Genomic DNA, 17,972 nt, shown 5'->3' on the forward strand with positions numbered 1-17,972 from the left:
CAGCAGGGTGAATACATGTGCATTCCAAGTCTTATTATTATTATTAGTATTATTATTATTATTATTATTATTATTATTATTATTATTATTATTATTATTATTATTATTATTATTATTATTAATATTATTATTATTATTAATATTAATAACAATAACAAATTTGCATCGTGGATAAAGAAAACATTTTAAATTTACCCAAATACACCGATGTGCGTTATCACTGTATACTCAGTAATTTATGAGTTTGTGAACAAAAAATCCACAGGCATATTACCCGAGTGGGATTCGAACCCATGACCCTTGCAATTCTAGAGCAGTGTCATACCAACTAGATCACCAAGATTGCCTGGTAGCTAGAGGCAGTTTGAATTCTATATTTTAGCAGCGGGTACTGCAACAATTCAATAGATGTTAAATTTGCATCGGGGATAAAGGATAATTCATTTTCGGTTTTACGTATACGCCGATGTGTGTTAGCACTGAACTGAAAATACAAGTACTGAAAATACAGTGCTATCACACATCAGTGTGTACGGGTAACAAAAAAAGAATATTCTTTATCCCTGATGCAAACTTAACATCCGTTAAATAATACCACTACAAGACGTTACCCAAGTCCAGATCTTTCTCAGTCTCTTGGCTTATCCCAGTCAGGTGGTTACCCCTAGCCGTCTCCAGGGCCAGCTTGTGCTGGATGTGCCAATGCTCTAACTCTCGCAGTTTCTCCTGGACAGCTTGCAGTGTAGCCGTCGTGGTTGTGTCGACCTGGTGACACTCCGCATATCTGAACCATAATCATTTACAAGTTTAGTACACTTTGGTTTGCTTTCCTAGTTGCTTTAACTTTTAACCTATTTGTATCTATAATGGCACTTCCCTACCATACGCCGGAAGCTTCTTTAAAATTTTGTGTTGTTACTCAAATTTTGTGTACAGAACGTTTTGTGTTTATCTAGTAATAGAACTTTTTAAACATTACTTATTATAATAATAAAAAAAATTATATAGCGCATTTCACAATACCCGTATCAATGCGCTTTACATTAGTGCCCTGGTCATAGGGCAAATAACCTGTAATGTTTCTCAGCTCCATGGGGAGTATACAACCTGGGCAACAGTTTATATCGCTCCAAAGGCTTTTTCATTCACAATATCAACCCCTACCCTCGCAGGTACCCATTTATACCCCTGGGTGAAGAGAAGCAATTACAGTAAAGTTTCTTGCTCAAGGACACAAGTGTCACGACCGGGATTCGAACCCACACTCCGGTGACTTAGCACCAGAACTTGAAGTCGATGCTCTTAACCACTCGGCCATGACACTCTACTTATGACCATTTATGCACTTTTAGATAAAAATAGAGCCTTCTCGCTGATGTCACATTCCAAAAGCAATGCTGGATATCTGCCATAACAGAGCACAAAGCATAAATGGTTTTCCCAGGTTTGTGGGGGCATTCGGGACCTAATTGTTCTATTTTAACAGTATAATAAAATTAGGGGATTTTTTGTAAACCTCAGTTTAGGCTCCTGCTCCAATTCCAGGATGTGTTTGATACTGTGCAAAAATCACGCTGGTGGATATTGTTGAGGGCGTCCGAGCCAGGACTCTTGGTCTCACCTGGTATGTAGTGTATGCAATGAGTGGTTCTTATCATTCAGAGCGGCCTGTAAGGTGCTGATGTGATGGGTGTACTCGTCTGTATTGCTCTCCAGTGTTTTACTGTCACTCACCGCCTCAAGGTAAGTGTTTAGTTGATCCTCAAGCTTGGAGAGAGCATCTAGCATGTCATCTCTGGGGGGGGGGGAGGGGGGCATTAAACAATAACACACCATTAAGAGAAAGCTAAGAAGTTTATTGAAATCAATGGTTTCAGCAGCAACAATTATTGTCAATCTCCCAAACCTAGATGACGAAATCCTCTGAATGGAGATGAAGTGTTGGTTTGAGTCCCAATCGTGACACTTGTGTCCTTAAAGACACTGGACACTCTTGGTAATTGACAAAGACCAGTCTTCTCACTTGGTGATCTCAACATATGCATAAAATAACAAACCTGTGAAAATTTGAGCTCAATTGGTCGTCGAAGTTGCGAGATAATAATGAAAGAAGAAACACCCTTGCCACATGAAGTTGTGTGCTTTCAGATGCCTGAATTTGAGACCTCAAAATCTAATTCTGAGGGGGCCGTTTCTCACAATGATTTATACTGTCAACAGCTCCTCATTACTCGTTACCAAGTAAGGTTTTAAGCGAATAATTATTCTGAGTAATTACCAATAGTGTCCACTTCCTTTAAGCAAAACCATTGTTGCTTCATACTTCGGACGGATCATAAAGCTGTAGGTCCCGTGTGTTGTTATAAAAACTATCAACGCACATAACGCCCCGGTTGTCTGGCAGTGCGTTTATCTTCAATCATGAAGGCTGCACTGAAGAGGAAGAAACAGAAAGTGCACCTCACCTGTTTTTGAACCATGGAGCTTTCATCTCCGCCACCCTGGACGAGAATAAACTCCTGGTGATGGCCTTCTCCATTTCTCTCTTGCTCTGACCTCCATCGGCCACCACGGGGTTCATCTGCCCGCCACCGTACACGGCGCTGGCAAAACCACCCTCATTGGCGGTAGTCCAATCCACCAGGGGATCGTAGACGAAGGCTTCAAGGAGTGTCAGTAGGGTCTCCCGTCCCTTCTTCATGATCTTTAGTACCTCTTCTGCTGACTGGCGGAAGGTTCCCTGAAAACAACAAATGGTGGAGTGGAGGTGTACATTTAGTCAACTGTTCATGTTTGTTGTGTTGTCATTTAGCCTTCAAGAAAGACTCTAATGGGGTCGAAACGTCAGGCCATTAACTATTTTTGCATTTATACCATTGGTCCTTTTGGTTTGTAAGTTGTTTGCAAGAGCTTATTCTGTTTTCTCAATAAGTTGTCAGACATAACACCAATAATAATACTGTGTATATTTGGTTTGCGGTAACACACGGTGTTACCGCAAACCGAATATACATTGATACCTCACCATGCAATGCCTCAATTCCTTTAATAACAATACTGGCTTCTTGTATACCGCTTTATCACATCTCAAGGGATGAATCAAAGTGCTCAGTTTTTCAACAGGATAAGCAGAGCTAGGTTTTGGAATTATGAGACTCATTCATAAAGCACTTTATATAAGGGTTTACAAGCAGCGTTTACAGCTGCTACTGCCAGGAACAGCGGGGCGAACCCCTTCTCTTAGCGTTAGGTTTAATTTGGTTCCTTTACTTACATTACATAACACACAGGACCTACAGCTTTACATCCCATCCGAAGGTCGAGGCATTAATGGTCAAGTATCTTGCTTAAGAACACAAGTGTAAAGACCGGGACTCGAAGCATTTAGTTCTGAAGAAAATACATCTCAAGACTAACTGTGAAAAGTTTACAGTAAGCGGAGAATGGCGATCATAAGAACAAAATTTGGTGGTAAGCAGCGCCATGAAAATAGACCGCATCAAATATGACATTACCAGTCAAATACCTGGCCACAACATGGCGTCTGTGAATGTGTACAGGGTGCCATAGAAATCAAACCGGGAACGCTGTGTGTTTCACATTGATGTTTGCGTTTAGACGCGCATACGGCCTGCCTTACAATATGGCCAGGGGTTATTGGATACGGCCTATTGGCTCTGTTTGTCACTTACCTCAACACCTGTGACTCCGAGAGCTGATTGGATGTTCTGGGTCATTCTGAACGGCACTCTCTCTGGGACTCGTAGATTCTTACCCTTCTCAAAACACACATTGTAATCAATGTGAACAACCTGGCGATAAATAACAAAATAGTACATCTATCAATGTTCATTCTTTACAGGCATTGTCTTTTTTGCTTTTTGTAAAGTAGCCCACCAGCCGCCAATTTCACCAATTTCTTCCTAACTTAATCATAGGACTTAGGAACGAGTTAAGTTCCGTATTCATAGACGTTAGGACGCATTGAACCCATCCTACGTTCGGATGAGTTACTCGTCCTAACTTGAGATAGGATTAATCCTAGCATTTCGTGAAATCGGTCTAAGGCTAGTTAACTGTGCATGTTACCTGACCCCCTGGAAGTTTTAGTAGCCCAGATTTGAAACATGTACTATCATCAATGTTCTTTCTCTGCACTCTTTTTTAAAATTAAAATATATGGTAATAGTAAAATAAATATTCAAAAAATAAGCGAACAACTTTTGTGGGCAGAGTTACATTTCCAAAAAGTGGAAGACACAATATAACACGCCATTCTTAATACACCAGATTATTTCTCAAAAAAAAAAACACATCACCACACAGTGTTACTTACATCACCAGTGAGGAAGTTGACAAGGACATTGTCAAGGTGACGGTCACCGAGTCCGATGATGTAACCGATGATGGACATGACAGCCGTAGAGCGAGAGTAGGCCTGGGTGATATGCCACCACTCTGATGAGCTGCCACTTGAGCACCACAACTCCCTGAAACGGAAACACCAAGGGAAAGCTCAGTCAATATAATAATAATAATAATAATAATAATAATAAAGAACACTTAATAGAGCGCTGGTATCCGCCTAAAAAGGCGCTCATGGGGATTGAGGAGAGACAAATTAGGACTGAGGATTGTGTGAGTATGCTTGTTTGAACAGGTGAGATTTTAAGTTTGTCTTGAATGTTGTGATGGATGGAGATGATGTTTGAGTAAATTGATCTGTAAGTCATATTTTAACTTTCATTTTCTTTCATTTTCTTTGATTGTTGACTTTTGACCAAAAATCCAAACTCACAAAATTGTCAATATATCTTAAACTATTTATGATTTGAGGCATTGCATGGTGAGGTTCAGTATCAATATAGTTGGTTTGCGGTAACACCATGTGTGTATCTACTTGCCAGGTAGAGTTTGTTCATAGAGAACTGTCTTTCTTTATTCTACTACATGTACCACGGAGTAGATTATCGGGTGTTCGGGAGACTCCGGGAGACTTCTCAATTCTGAAAAGAACTGTTCTGCTTTTGAACTACTACATGTACCTGGGCGGAAGGTATAGAAAATTGGCTGGGACTACTACTTTAGCTAATAGGATAGTAATAAACTGTACTACCGCGGAGTCAGTTCTTGAATTGGTCTCACAAACTCTACCTGGCAAGTAGATACACACATGGTGTTACCGCAAACCAAATATATATATCTCAAACTACATGTATAGCTAATTTAACAGAATTACTTGGTCTACTGCTGAACACTTCGGTAGTTGGACAGTAGCGTCTCTTTACAAAACTTGATTCACATGTATCCATTGACAAAGTTGCACCCACACCAAAACAAAATAAAAACACAAATAATCACAATGTTTTTTTTAAATTGGGACATAGAACAAATTTTTAGACTTAGATGTTGAAAAAGTTCTTACCTAGCCAGTAGATCACTGGGTGTGTCTTTCATCAGATCCTGCATGACGGTACGCATCACATTCACCGGCCAGTCCTTACGTGGAGTCTGCTCAGACAAACCCTGAACACAGAAATGATGAATAAAGTAACAGATATTACTATACATCGTACATATTCATGACCGAGAGTCGAGTTCTCATTGGTCCATTTATCATCACGTGCCAGGTGTTAATTTTGCTAATTACCAAGCGCGCACGCGAGTATTCATGCAAGTGGTAAATGCGCTCGACAAGTAATAGCTCCCCGGGAGCTATTCAACTTGTCATGCGCTTTACGATCGTGTTACAGTTGTACACATGCACGAACATCGCTCTAGCGACATCCATCGCATGAACAAACTTATCATGGTTCATTTTATTTTACAGTCGTAGTTTTCCCTTGCTCTAAACAACTGAATTATAAAGTATAGTAAAACAAATATAACATGGTTTATCTAAGGTGACTAGTCAGTGTGAGCTCCCCTCGGTATTAGAAGTTGACAAACTAGTTCCTTTGGCTTCGCCTCGGGAACCAGTTTGTCAACTTCCAATACCTCGGGGAGCTAATATCGACTAGTCACCCTCAAGCCATGTTGTATTTGTTTATCTTCCAGTACGCGCTAATCCACCAATCAGAAGCTCGAACTACTAGGGGGATAAAAACATATATGCTACAACCTCCATTTTATATCCTAATTCCTCTGTTTTTATTACACAGTGCGTATTGTAAAACGTCATTTTGTCACGCTCCGTCTACGGACAGTGCAAAAATTACATTCTAAACTTTGTGCGCGTGAAATACGCTCTGAAATTTTGCGCGTTGCAAGTGAGACTGGAAGATAAATTCGTTATCAAACGCGCGCTGTGAAATACGAAAAAATAGAGCGCGTCTGCGCCCCATATCGAACTTGGCCTTCGGCCTCGTTGGATATGGGACGCAGAAGCGCTATATTTCTTTGTATTCCACTCACGCTTGTGTGATAACTTTACAAAGTAAGTTATCAGGTGTTGAGTTAACTGGCCTCTGGAAAGACGTTCAGTGTAAATTTCAAACCCGGAAAAGGACAACACTCCTAAAAAAGCTTTACAGTAAAAAAAAAACATTTAAAAGATACATAAGTCTTTTCACGATGTTACTCATACCTTTTCTTCCAGGGCTGGCTTCATCTTCTTGTAGTACACCTCGCTGGGACGCGGAACTTGAGGTTGACCAGTTGATGAACCGGTGCTCTAAAGGAAACAAAATGGAACAAAAACATTTCCATTAAAGTGGTATTTCCATGGTAAATGTTCCACCAGTCTATTCAACCTTGTTCCTCCTGTCAGGGTGTTTGAGCGCGAGACCAGGCTTTCTGCTTGTTCTCATCCTTATACTGTGGCTGTGCCAAGATGTTGAACAAAGAGCTACTCCAGTAGCTTTACCCCTCGTACTGCATCTCTTTGGAACTCCTTGCCTGGTGCATGTTTCCCTTCATCCTATGATCTGCCATCTCTTAGAGGAATATCAATTCCTACCTTCAGCTCCACTGAGTTTCTGCATTTCTATGTTATCTTCCTTGTAGCCCTTAACCTAGAGTGTCTGTTAGCTTTATTTTGGGTCAACTTGCATATTTATTTTTGTTTAAGTGCATACAGGGGCGACAGTCATTGTTTGAGAGCTATTTGGCTGAAACTAGGATCAACATTTTTAAGAGGAACATTGAAATGTTATTTCAATGCCAAGGTCGTACATGTACGATCTATTTTATGAACTCATTTTATGAACTCAAAAATCAATCATGTACGACCCATAATATGAAAGTAAATTTTCACTTAAGAAAAACTATTGACTTTGGGAAAGTACCAAGGCAACACAAATCAGCAAGATACATTTTGTTTGGTCAGAAAGACTTCTTTTTATTACAGAATTTTGAAAAACATAAAAAGCTTGTTTTTTTTTGTTTTAAAAAAAATGAGAAAAAAAGGTGGCCACTGAAGATTTAGGAATCCATAAGTTGAATTTGATTAAGATAACCTACCTTAGCAGCGGCTGCAGCTATGGCCTCTCTCTGCTGCCAACGTTTGTAAAGCCCAAAGAGAGCAGTAGCTCCATCCACCCACTGTATAAGTCCTGATCGAGGGCCTAGAGGGGTCACTGAGTAGTGGCAGGCATGGTATAAGGAGGCCTCTTGTCTGGCGGCAAAAAAAAAAGATCCAGCATTAGGCCATGAATCTAGGTGTTTGTTTTGCGTTAAGAATACTGCATAAATCTATCACATTATACCCGACACTTAAACCATAGTTTTTTTTATACAGTAATAATAATTTAAAAAAAATTATAACATGGTACTGGGCCCAATTTCATAGAGCTGCTAAGCACAAAAATTTGCCTAGCATGAAATGTCTTCCTTGACAAAAACAGGATTACCAACCAAATTTCAATGTGATTTTCAGGATGAGCAAACAACAGCTGGATACCAGTAACAAGGAATATGCAACAAACTGAAATTTGGTTGGTAATCCTGTTTTTACAAAGGTAGAAATTCCATGCTCAGCAAATTTTTGTGCTTAGCAGCTCTATGAAATTGGGCCCTGGTCGCTAGCAAAGCACTGTGGTTCAAATGAAATATTAAAAAGACAGGTCTTAAAATGGCATTCATAAATACCTCAGACAGTTTCGCTATTCCTATTGGTGGAGAGCGCGTCACGTGGGTGTGTATAAACCTTTGTTTATGACCAGTAAAAAGTGTTGAAACATGGGCGTGACACGCGAGCTTGCACCTGTGCTTATAAGACAGTTTCTTCATTCCTATTGATCGAGAGCAACGGCTGAAACAGTTGTGCCACATCACGCGATACACGCACAACATTCCCTTATAAGGAGTTGTTTAACCGAGGGCGGCGGAGGGCTTTACCATTTCATAGCTGGAGGGGTGTTGTGTTGAACATTGAAAGAAATCATTGAACAACTATAATTTTTGCATTTATTTTACTTTTTGATTAAAAAGTGTTGATGTTTTTGACCGAAAAGGTATTTATGAATGGGAATCAATGTGTGGTGATAATTTACCTTGACTTCGTCTCGGTAAAATTATCAAGAACCAGGCCTCGTTTGGTTTAAACCACTAGTTGAAAACCTCTTCACCACACATTGATTCCCTTATTTAAAAAACGAAAGATCACTTATGTCCCTCAGCTCGTCTGGCAAGGAACTCCAGAGATGAGGTGCAAAGCTGGGAAAGGCCGGCCAATCGATGCAACTGGTGCCCCACCAATTTTTGGCTTAGCAAAGAATTTTGTCAAGCAATATTTTCTGCTTGGCAGCTTCAGGAAATAGCACAGAGGAAGAGTCCTACATATGACACGTACCTCTTGTTCCTGGCAAACATGGTGTTGACAATTGAGAGAAACTGCATGATCCTCTCGTCCAGGTGGAGGTCCTCCAGCCCCTTAAAGAGGTACGGATACCTCTTGCCATCAGCGCCGTGGAACACCAACTTCTTAGGCTTCGTCTTGGTCGGCAGGATGTTGACTGAGTTGTCAAAGGAGGCAATGGTCACCACCTGTTGAGGTACAGGGAGTCATCTAGTGAAATGGTTTCAACCATAGCAGCAAAACTTGCTTAATATATTTGATTCTAATTAGAATCTGAAACATCAGGCCATTAACCAATTGTTTGTGTAAATGATAACATGTCATTGATTCTCATGATTTTTGTAGCACCGTGGTTTTTTGCACGAGAGGGGTTTCGTGCAAAAGCTTTGCATCTTGCCGCCAGAGGTTTTGAGCGTGCAGGCAGACTATGTAAGCGAGATACAATGGATGTATTTTCAAACTCGCGTTAGGTAAAAGTAATTTGGGAAATGAATTTTGTTTACACTTATTTACATAGTCACTATGGTCTTGTGGTTAGACAGCAGGACTAGCAATCACAAATTGGAAGAGATATGGAAGTGTAGTGGCCGAGCGGTAAAGAGCACCGAATTCAAACTCTGACGTTTCTGATCAGCAGAGTGTGGGTTCGAATCCCCAGCCATGACACTTGTGTCCTTAAGCAAGACACTTAACCATTGCTTCGTCCTTCGGATGGGAGGTAAATCCTTCGTTGGTCCCATGTGTTGTGTAAACGCATGTAAAAGAACCCAGTGCACTTATCGAAAAGAGAAGGGGTTCGCCCAGTGTTCCTGGCTGTGGCTGCTTAATGCGCCGAAGCACCTGGTAAACCCTTACAAGGTGCTAACTAATCGGGTCTCAGAATTCATCACTGCAATAACCTACATGTATCTTTCTGAAAGTTTGTATATACTCAGTGCCTTGAATACCTTGTTTGGTAGATACATGCGCTATGTAAGACTTTGATATTATTGGTAGTGGAACTGGTTGCCTGTTAACAGCCTTGAGTGACATGACCTTTATGTTTTTTCCCATAGAAGTAGAACCCAAAGAAAACTGAGCTCGGCCGCCCTTCTGTATCGATACTGCGGGATATGCGTGTATGGCAGAAATGATCATCGCGTGACACGGTGTATGGCAAAATCAGCATCACGTGACATGCGTGTATGGCAAAATGGCACGATGGCAGCGCAAATAGACCGTTCTACTCTTGTTCATTGATCAATGGGATGTCTACTGTATGGCAAAATAATTTGCAGTCAATGTTCTCCGGGTTATATTTCTATGTTTTTTTGGTAATCTTGGGGCTATGGTACCTGACTGCGATGGCACACTAGCCCTGGTAGTGGGATGGTAGTGTTCTCCATAGAGAACAGCCTTGGGCTGATGTCTTTCATCTGCAACATGAAGGTGGCCTTCCTGGTGGCTCTCTGCTGGAGCGCAGAATGAAGCTGCAAATACAAAAATCAAACCAGATGCGAGTCAACGCCAGAAGAATAATCTGTAATTGAAATTCACAATCTAAGAAACGTTTCATTAAAATTTGTTTAAATCCCTTTCTCTAAAACCACATTCCTTAAAAGGGATTCATAAATACCTCAGACAGTTTCGCTATTCATATTGGTGGAGAGCGCGTTACGTGGGGGTGTTTAAACCTTTGATAATGACCAGTGTTTCTAACCGGTTGTGAGCGGATACTCCGCGCTAGTCTTGTTACGGGAAATGCGGGCGCTGTCGGTAAGTTAGCCGCGCTGTGTGTGAAAGGAAAACGAGAACATGTTGCACCAAGACTATACGCGCACGAACGCAACCGGAAACTGCGGGAAATAGGCGCCTCAGTCATAACAATGCAACACACGGACGTCGTACATGTACATACAGAGCTCAAGCACATCAGAAACGGATAAGTTTTACAGAGTTTCTTACTTTATTACGCCTTTAAAACTAAAAAGGCATTCATGAATGGGAATAAAAGGGTAGTGACTTGTTCTTTAACAGCCGTTTAAAACCTTGCAGGGTCGTTGCCGTGTGATAAAGGCCCGAGCCGAAGGCCTTTATCACACGGCAATGACCCTGCTTGTTTTAAACGGCCGTGAAAGAACTCGTCGCTACACTTTTATTCCCTTATTATTTCTCAAAATGTTATACATCATCTTAAGTGCTTCTAACCAGTTTAGTTTTATGGTAACTTAGGCCGTGTCCGAAACGGTGACTTCGGCTACAGCTACGGCTAGATCGCGCGCGTCTGCCTATTCTTTAACACTGGTAGACGCGCTGATCTAGACGTAGCTGTAGCCGAAGTCGTCGTTTCGGACACGGCCTTAGAGTGCATCCCCCTTTAAGTTGACATGTTTCCTGAACATATTTCAGTTTCACAACTAACCTGTTTAAAGAGTGTCCAGCTGGACTGTGGCTTGTTAGGGGTCTCTGGATCCTTAAGTGAGTTGAGGGCATTCTCAATGGTATCCTTGTACGCATCCTGGAAGGCCTTCTCATTGGGGGTCTCTGCTGCCTGGCTGGTGATGGAATGCACCTGGTCCAGTGAGTACACCACCTTTAGATGCAAAGAATGAACAAAACAAGTCAGTTTAGACTTTCCAGAATCTACTATCAAAGACCAGCCTTCTAACTTGGTGTATCTCAAAATATGCATAAAATAACAAACCTGTGACAATTTGAGCTCAATAGGTCGTCAAAGTTGCAAGTTAATAATGAAAGAAAAAACACCCTTGTTACACGAAGTTGTGTGCTTTCAGATGCTTGATTTCGAGACCTCAAAATCTTATTCTGAGGTCTCAAAATCAAATTCGTGGAAAACGACTTCTTTCTCGAAAACTAAGTTACTTCAGAGGGAGCCATTTCTCACAATGTTTTATGGTACCAACAGCTCCCCATTACTCGTTACCAAGTAAGGTTTTATGCTAACAATTATTATGAGTAATTACCAATAGTGTCCACTGCCTTTAAAAGTACACTTAGCTTGGTACGAATGCATTACTGCATAGCTAAACTAATCATTATTACTGCCATAAGGGACCATTCAGAGTAGTCAATGTTAAAACAGTAAGATTTTTGTTTTTGAAGTTGGGCTCCACACTCCCCAGGAAGCTAAGAAAGATTACAGGATCATTACTGGCCCATTGACCTGGGGCCAATGTCATAGAGCTGCTTAAGCAAAAAATTTGCTTAAGCACGAAAACAGCTCGCTTATTTTACACATGTTACTGGCGAAAATTTCATGCCATATACATTGCTTGTGACTGGTATTTAGCTGTTGTTTACTTAGCATAACAATTGAGTGGCGTCTTGGCCGGTAATCTGATTTTACTAAGCAAGGATTTTCGTGCTTAAGCAAAATTTTGTGCTTAAGCAGCTCTATGAAATTGGGCCATGGGCACCAATCATAGAGCTGCTTAAGCAGAAAATATTGCTTAAAAATTTCCTGCTTAGCAGAAATGAGCAGGAAACCAGTGACAACTTGTACACAATACATGGCAGTTTGACTGGTAACCTTATTCCAGGGAGCATAATACTTTAGTGCTGAGCTGCTTTTTATGCTTAAGCAGCTCTATAAAATTGGGCCCAGCTGGGCACCAATGTGGTACATTATTGTAATATGTTAGTACATTGACTGACCGGTTTCATGATGGCGTTGTGCTTCTCTGCTATGATCAGTTTCTTCTCTGCTGGAGACAGTCCGTCATTCCTCTGAACTCTCTTCACCTCCTCCTCAAGCTGGTGAAGACGTCTTCAAAGAAAGAGCAAAACATTGATTAAAGGAAGAGTCTATTCATTCACAATTTGCAGGACAGTCTCCCTTTGGAAGCAGTGACAGCACCATCAGTCAAGGTTTTTTAAGCAGTGGTCCTTCCGGCGGTGAGAGACAGGTGCCTATGCACGTGCCACAATGGAATGTTCGGCTAAATATTTGTGTTAACTGTATGCAACAAAACGAGGGCGCTCCGAAGTAATTATGTGCGAACAAAATCGTCCACCATCTGTCAATTTAAATGTGTATACTCATCATCAGACGTGAAGTTGTTGGAAGTTTTACATGAACATAATTCTGGATTTCCAAAGAAAGATATCAAAATATACGCATTCAATGCCTAGTCACCTTGTGACGTCCACGTGGAGCTGATTGAGGGTCCCCAACCACAGCTCCTCCCACAGCACCGTGATGCGTCTCAGCTCCTGCACCAAGACCTCTATCTCGACGACCAGTTCCGGGCTGTGCTTGCTCAGGGTGCCCACGATGGCTGTCAGGCAGTCCTCCAGGATGCTCATGGAGCGATTATGCTCCTCGTCTGTCTCCTCGAGGCTGTCATCCGCCTCGGGGTCTGATGGGGGTACGTCCGAGGGGTCTGTGTCGTCGGTTGCATCTTTGCTGGGGCTCTTAAGGAGCTTAGAGATTACTCCCTGTTGGACGACTGAAGGGAGAGATCAATGGAGATAAAATTACTGATTGGTTCATGCTGAAACAGAAATTCCAGTCAACCCCTGCTTTTGGCGTGCCGTGGCCGATTGAAGGACAGGGCTATTATGCTAATAAAGGGATGTGAACCCACAATCGCACATGACCAAAACATGTCAATGAGCAGATTACTCAGCCATAACACTTTCAAATTGTTGAATTGCTTAGAAATTGAGGCTATTCATCCAAACCTACCATCTTTACTCTTCTTCTCTTCCGCCGTGGTGGACGGACATCCAACGACAGCCTGATAGACGATGAGATGAGGAGAGTCGTGAGCTACACGACACAGGAGATCTGAGATGCTCTGACGGACGTAGGCTTCAGGGTGACTCAGACGAGAAAACAATTGTGGGATAATACCTGAGGGATAAAAAGAATTAAGGCTCCAATTAAAGACAATGGACACTTGGTAATTGTCAAAGACCAGTCTTCTCACTTGGTGTATCTCAAAATATGCATAAAATAACAAACCTGTGAAAATTTGAGCTCAATTGGGCAGGGAAGTTACAAGATAAAATGAAAGAAAAACACCCTTGTCACACGAAGTTGTGTGCTTTCAGATGCTTGATTTCGAGACCTCAAAATCTAATTCCGAGGTCTCAAAATCACATTTGTGGAAAATAACTTCTTTCTCGAAAACTACTTCACTTCAGTAGGGAGCCATTTCTCACAACGTTTTATACTATAAACAGCTCTCTATTACTCGTTACCAAGTAAGTTTTTATGCTAATAATTCTTTTGAGTATTTACCAACAATGTCCAACGGCTTTAACAAGCAAGACTCTATGATTCATCTCAAGATGTGTTGGGCAACATTGCCATATTAAATTTGTGTTTACCATTACAACGATGTGTACGAAGCACTGTAAACTGGGTAAATGTATTTTCCCCAAGTTCTGTAAACAAATCCACAGGCAAATCACTTGGGTGGGATTTAATAACCCATGACCTTTGCATTGCTAGAGCAGATGACTTACGACATTGGGGGGGGGGGGCAAAAATTGGAAAAGTTGCGTCTCTGCAAATATGGCCCAGTAAAAAAGCTGACCATCCTAACTTGCTCCTTTTTTTGTTTATCTATTGGCTTGTCGTTGGTCTGTTTTTGTTTTTGTTCTTGTGTTGCCCTCCCTTTGTTAGGCGCTCTGTTCTTTGTATAGCGCCTTATAAATACTTTGTATTATTATTATTATTATTATTATGGGCCGGTGAAATGACAAGCTATCTGGTCCTGCTGGCCAAACCAACCCAGTACCCTTACTTTTCCATGGTCCGGTCGGCGTGTGTGCCAGGCCATCCTCCAGTACATCTCTGAGCTCCCCTGCGTACTTGACAAGCAGTCTTAGGAGACGCAGTGTGGCGGTGATGTTACCGTCTTCGTGGGTTGCCTGGGCCTCGGCTGAGTCCGCCTCCGTCTCCCCAAAGTCTCTCAAGCTACTCAGGGTCGTACTGTCAATGTGGTGACTCACAGACAGCTTCTTGGAGGGCTGATTCAACAAATAGTAAACATCATTCTTTAACAGTCAAGTAATTACAAAGTACTTGTAATATGTTTTATTTCATTTCATTTCATTTCATTTTATTTCCCAGCAAATCAAAGATTTACAAGAACAAGCCATATAATAGTTTAAAGAAGAATACAAAATGTATATTTGGTCTGCGGTAACACCATGTGTGTATCTACTTGCCAGGTAGAGTTGTTCTTAGGGAACTGTCTTGCTTTATTCTACTGCCGTGGAGTAGATAATCGGAGGTTCGGGAGACTTCTCAGTTCTGAACAGGACTGTCCTGCTTTTAACTATTACCAGGGCGGATGGTATAGAAATTAGACTGGACTACTACTTTAGCTTATAGGATCGTAATTAACTGTACTGCCGCGGAGTCAGTTCTGAAATTGGTCTCAACGTTTCGACTAGCTTGCTCTAGTCATCGTCAGGAGACAAAAATGTAAAAACACTAAGCAAAGTACTGAGAAACACGGCCTGGCCGGGGGGCAGATACATGTACTGTAGGAAACAACCTCCAGTGGAGGTGACACACAAAACGATAGAAGCAAACAAAAGACAAGAACCCTGGCAGAGAAAGCCAATAGTGACAAAAAGTCACTTTCAAAGTGGCTAACCATTTGGTTCCAGACAATAACAAGACCAAACACATCCTCCACAGGAGTGATACGTCTTACCCACCATCCAGCCAAGCCAGGCAACTCAGAAAAAAAAGACAAGCAAAAAATACAAAAATACCAATGTTATGGGCAATCATAGACTTACTGTCCTTACTATAAGTCGTTGGTTTGAATATCACTGCACACAAACAAGTGTGAAAAGACCTGCAATTATTTTGTACTTTTTTGGGTTGTACAAACTCTCCAACCGGGGAACCGGCCAGAGACACTATTGTCCCTTAAAGGTCACCTCACTGCTAGGACATAAAAAGAACTTTTCTGAGCCATGAACTCGTCTGGCAAGTTACGTAGATCGTGCCTTTTCCAGCTGCGCACCGCGTCTCTGGAATTCCTTGCCAGACGAGCTGAGGGACACACCTGATCTTTCTACTTTCAAACACAACCTCAAGTCTCATCTGTTAAACTTGTCAGCTTGCTAGCACTCGGCCCTTTGAATGGTTCTTTTCCAGATACTGTGCGCCTTATAAATTGTATTTTATTATTATTATTATTATTAACAAGGGGACGCTTTTTCCCAGGAATTACTTAGATAAGAACTTGGAGGGTGAATATACACACACAATTTATTTGTCAGAACATCCCAACGAATTTCTGGGTGTGAAAAGGGTTTGCTAGAAGATGCTTCTTACCTCTCCAGCTAGTTTGAGGAATATGAAGTAACTCCTGGCAGCTAGACGGTAGTGACTGAAGATCCTTCGGCAGACACTGTTCCACACCTCCAAGAGGTCAGTCACTACCTTAGGGTGGGCAGACTGTAGAGAGGGGCAGGCACTCAGGAGCTGTCGACGGGTGGTCTCTGTACCGTCATGGTAGACGGACTGCGAAAAAAAAACCCAAAACGGCAAATTATAATTTATCAACAGTTAAAGGAACACGTTGCCTTGGATCGGTCGAGTTGGTCTGAAAGCGTTTGAAACCGCTTGTTAAGAAATGCAAATGGTTAGATAGATAATTTAAAAGTAGAATATAATGATCCACACAAAAATACCTCGGTTTTCGTTCGACGTTGCGAAGAAACACGGTCGGCCATTTTGTGGAGTCAAAATTTTGACTCCATAAAATTGCCAACCGTGTTAGCTCGCAACGTTAAAGGAAAACCGTGCAATTTCTAGTGATACTTGTGTGGATCATTATATTCTACTTTGAAAATATCTTTCTAATCATATGCATTTTATAACAAATGGTTTCAAACGCTTTTCAAAGACCAACTCGTCCGATCCAAGGCAACGTGTTCCTTTAAAGGTATTATACAGGATTGGTAGAGAAAAGTTGTATAAGCTGTTGCAAACTGCTTACAAACCATATAAATGGTATAAATGAAAACATATATTCCTGGTAACTTTAATTATTACCACATTATTGTCAACCTTGGCTTCTTTCAACAAGAATATAGAGTATATTTCCCGTGAGGCTCTGGATACAATGTCGTCTACCTGTCTACATGGATATTCCATTTTAAATCATTCCCAACTCTGGACACTACTTAAATCAACAGAATCTATGGAGAAAGACAAAGTGGGATCCGGCCGTTTAAAAAAAGTGATAACCATGTTTTGGCATTTGGCTGGTTTTGGTTAAAACATCATCACGTTTAAACCAATCGGAAAGAATGTTTAGAACCTGGTAATTTAAAACCTGTCTCAATGTAAGGTAGTCTAGCAGAGTCTTTCTTGAGGGCAAAATGACAAAAATTGTGGAAGTGTCGTGGCCCAGCAGTTAAGACCACCGAATTCAAACTCTGGTGTTTCTGACCAGCTGTGACACTTGTGTCCTTAAGCAAGACACTTAACCATTGCTTCGTCCTTCGAATGGGACGTGTACAGTGTAAAGCCATTGGGCCATGTGTTGTGTAACACATGTAAAAGAACCCAGTGCACTTATTAAAAAGAGAAGGGGTTCGCCCCGGTGTTCCTGGCTGTGGCTGATTATACGCCGTAGCTTCTTGTAAACCTTTATAAGGTGCTAACTAATTGGGTCTCAGAATTCATCACTGCAATAACCTATCTTTCTGAAAGTTTGTATATACTCAGCGCCTTGAGTACCTTGGGTCAATTTCACAAAGAGTTAGGACTAGTCCTAACTTAGGACTAGTCCTAGGAGATATTCAAAACTTAAGGCTAGTCCTAAAACTTAAGGCTAGTAACTCGTCCTAACCCGAGATAAGACTAGTCTTAACTCTTTGTGAAATCCACCCCTCGTTTGGTAGATATGTGCGTTATATACATGTAAGACTTTGATATTATTACTATATACATGTAGACCTATCGCACACTCTCAAAAAGGAGGCAGATCATCAGACAATAGCTGTTCTCTGTGCGTAAAAACATGCGCGTGACCTCAGCGTACTGTAGCGTCTCGCGTGATGCAAGGGGGAGCTATTGATTTCTTACACAATACAGAACGCGCCTCCGAACAATGCGCAAAGATTTGGATGTCAACTCTCTTTTGTGCATGTTTGTATACGGTTTTGACACCCAAAGAGAGACACCCAGGATAGG

The 17,972-nt window shown here is 41.4% G+C and overlaps 1 protein-coding gene across 1 annotated transcript in view; it reads right to left on the minus strand.

The window, feature by feature from the left end:
* The window catches only part of LOC117292236 (serine/threonine-protein kinase SMG1-like), an 87,245-nt gene that overhangs the window by 26,370 nt on the left and 42,903 nt on the right, over positions 1 to 17,972 (minus strand). The window contains exons 36-51 of the mRNA XM_033774212.1: positions 16,104 to 16,292; positions 14,551 to 14,776; positions 13,485 to 13,652; positions 12,933 to 13,245; positions 12,452 to 12,563; positions 11,199 to 11,369; positions 10,132 to 10,266; positions 8,792 to 8,985; positions 7,462 to 7,615; positions 6,587 to 6,673; positions 5,426 to 5,526; positions 4,337 to 4,490; positions 3,693 to 3,812; positions 2,466 to 2,740; positions 1,622 to 1,795; positions 612 to 784 (exon numbers count right to left, since the gene is read on the minus strand). Of these exons, the coding sequence (XP_033630103.1) occupies positions 612 to 784; positions 1,622 to 1,795; positions 2,466 to 2,740; positions 3,693 to 3,812; positions 4,337 to 4,490; positions 5,426 to 5,526; positions 6,587 to 6,673; positions 7,462 to 7,615; positions 8,792 to 8,985; positions 10,132 to 10,266; positions 11,199 to 11,369; positions 12,452 to 12,563; positions 12,933 to 13,245; positions 13,485 to 13,652; positions 14,551 to 14,776; positions 16,104 to 16,292 (2,746 nt within the window). The remainder of the gene's footprint in view (positions 1 to 611; positions 785 to 1,621; positions 1,796 to 2,465; positions 2,741 to 3,692; positions 3,813 to 4,336; positions 4,491 to 5,425; positions 5,527 to 6,586; positions 6,674 to 7,461; positions 7,616 to 8,791; positions 8,986 to 10,131; positions 10,267 to 11,198; positions 11,370 to 12,451; positions 12,564 to 12,932; positions 13,246 to 13,484; positions 13,653 to 14,550; positions 14,777 to 16,103; positions 16,293 to 17,972) is intronic.

Source organism: Asterias rubens, chromosome 7, assembly GCF_902459465.1.
Source record: "Asterias rubens chromosome 7, eAstRub1.3, whole genome shotgun sequence".
Taxonomy (NCBI): Eukaryota; Metazoa; Echinodermata; class Asteroidea; order Forcipulatida; family Asteriidae; genus Asterias; species Asterias rubens.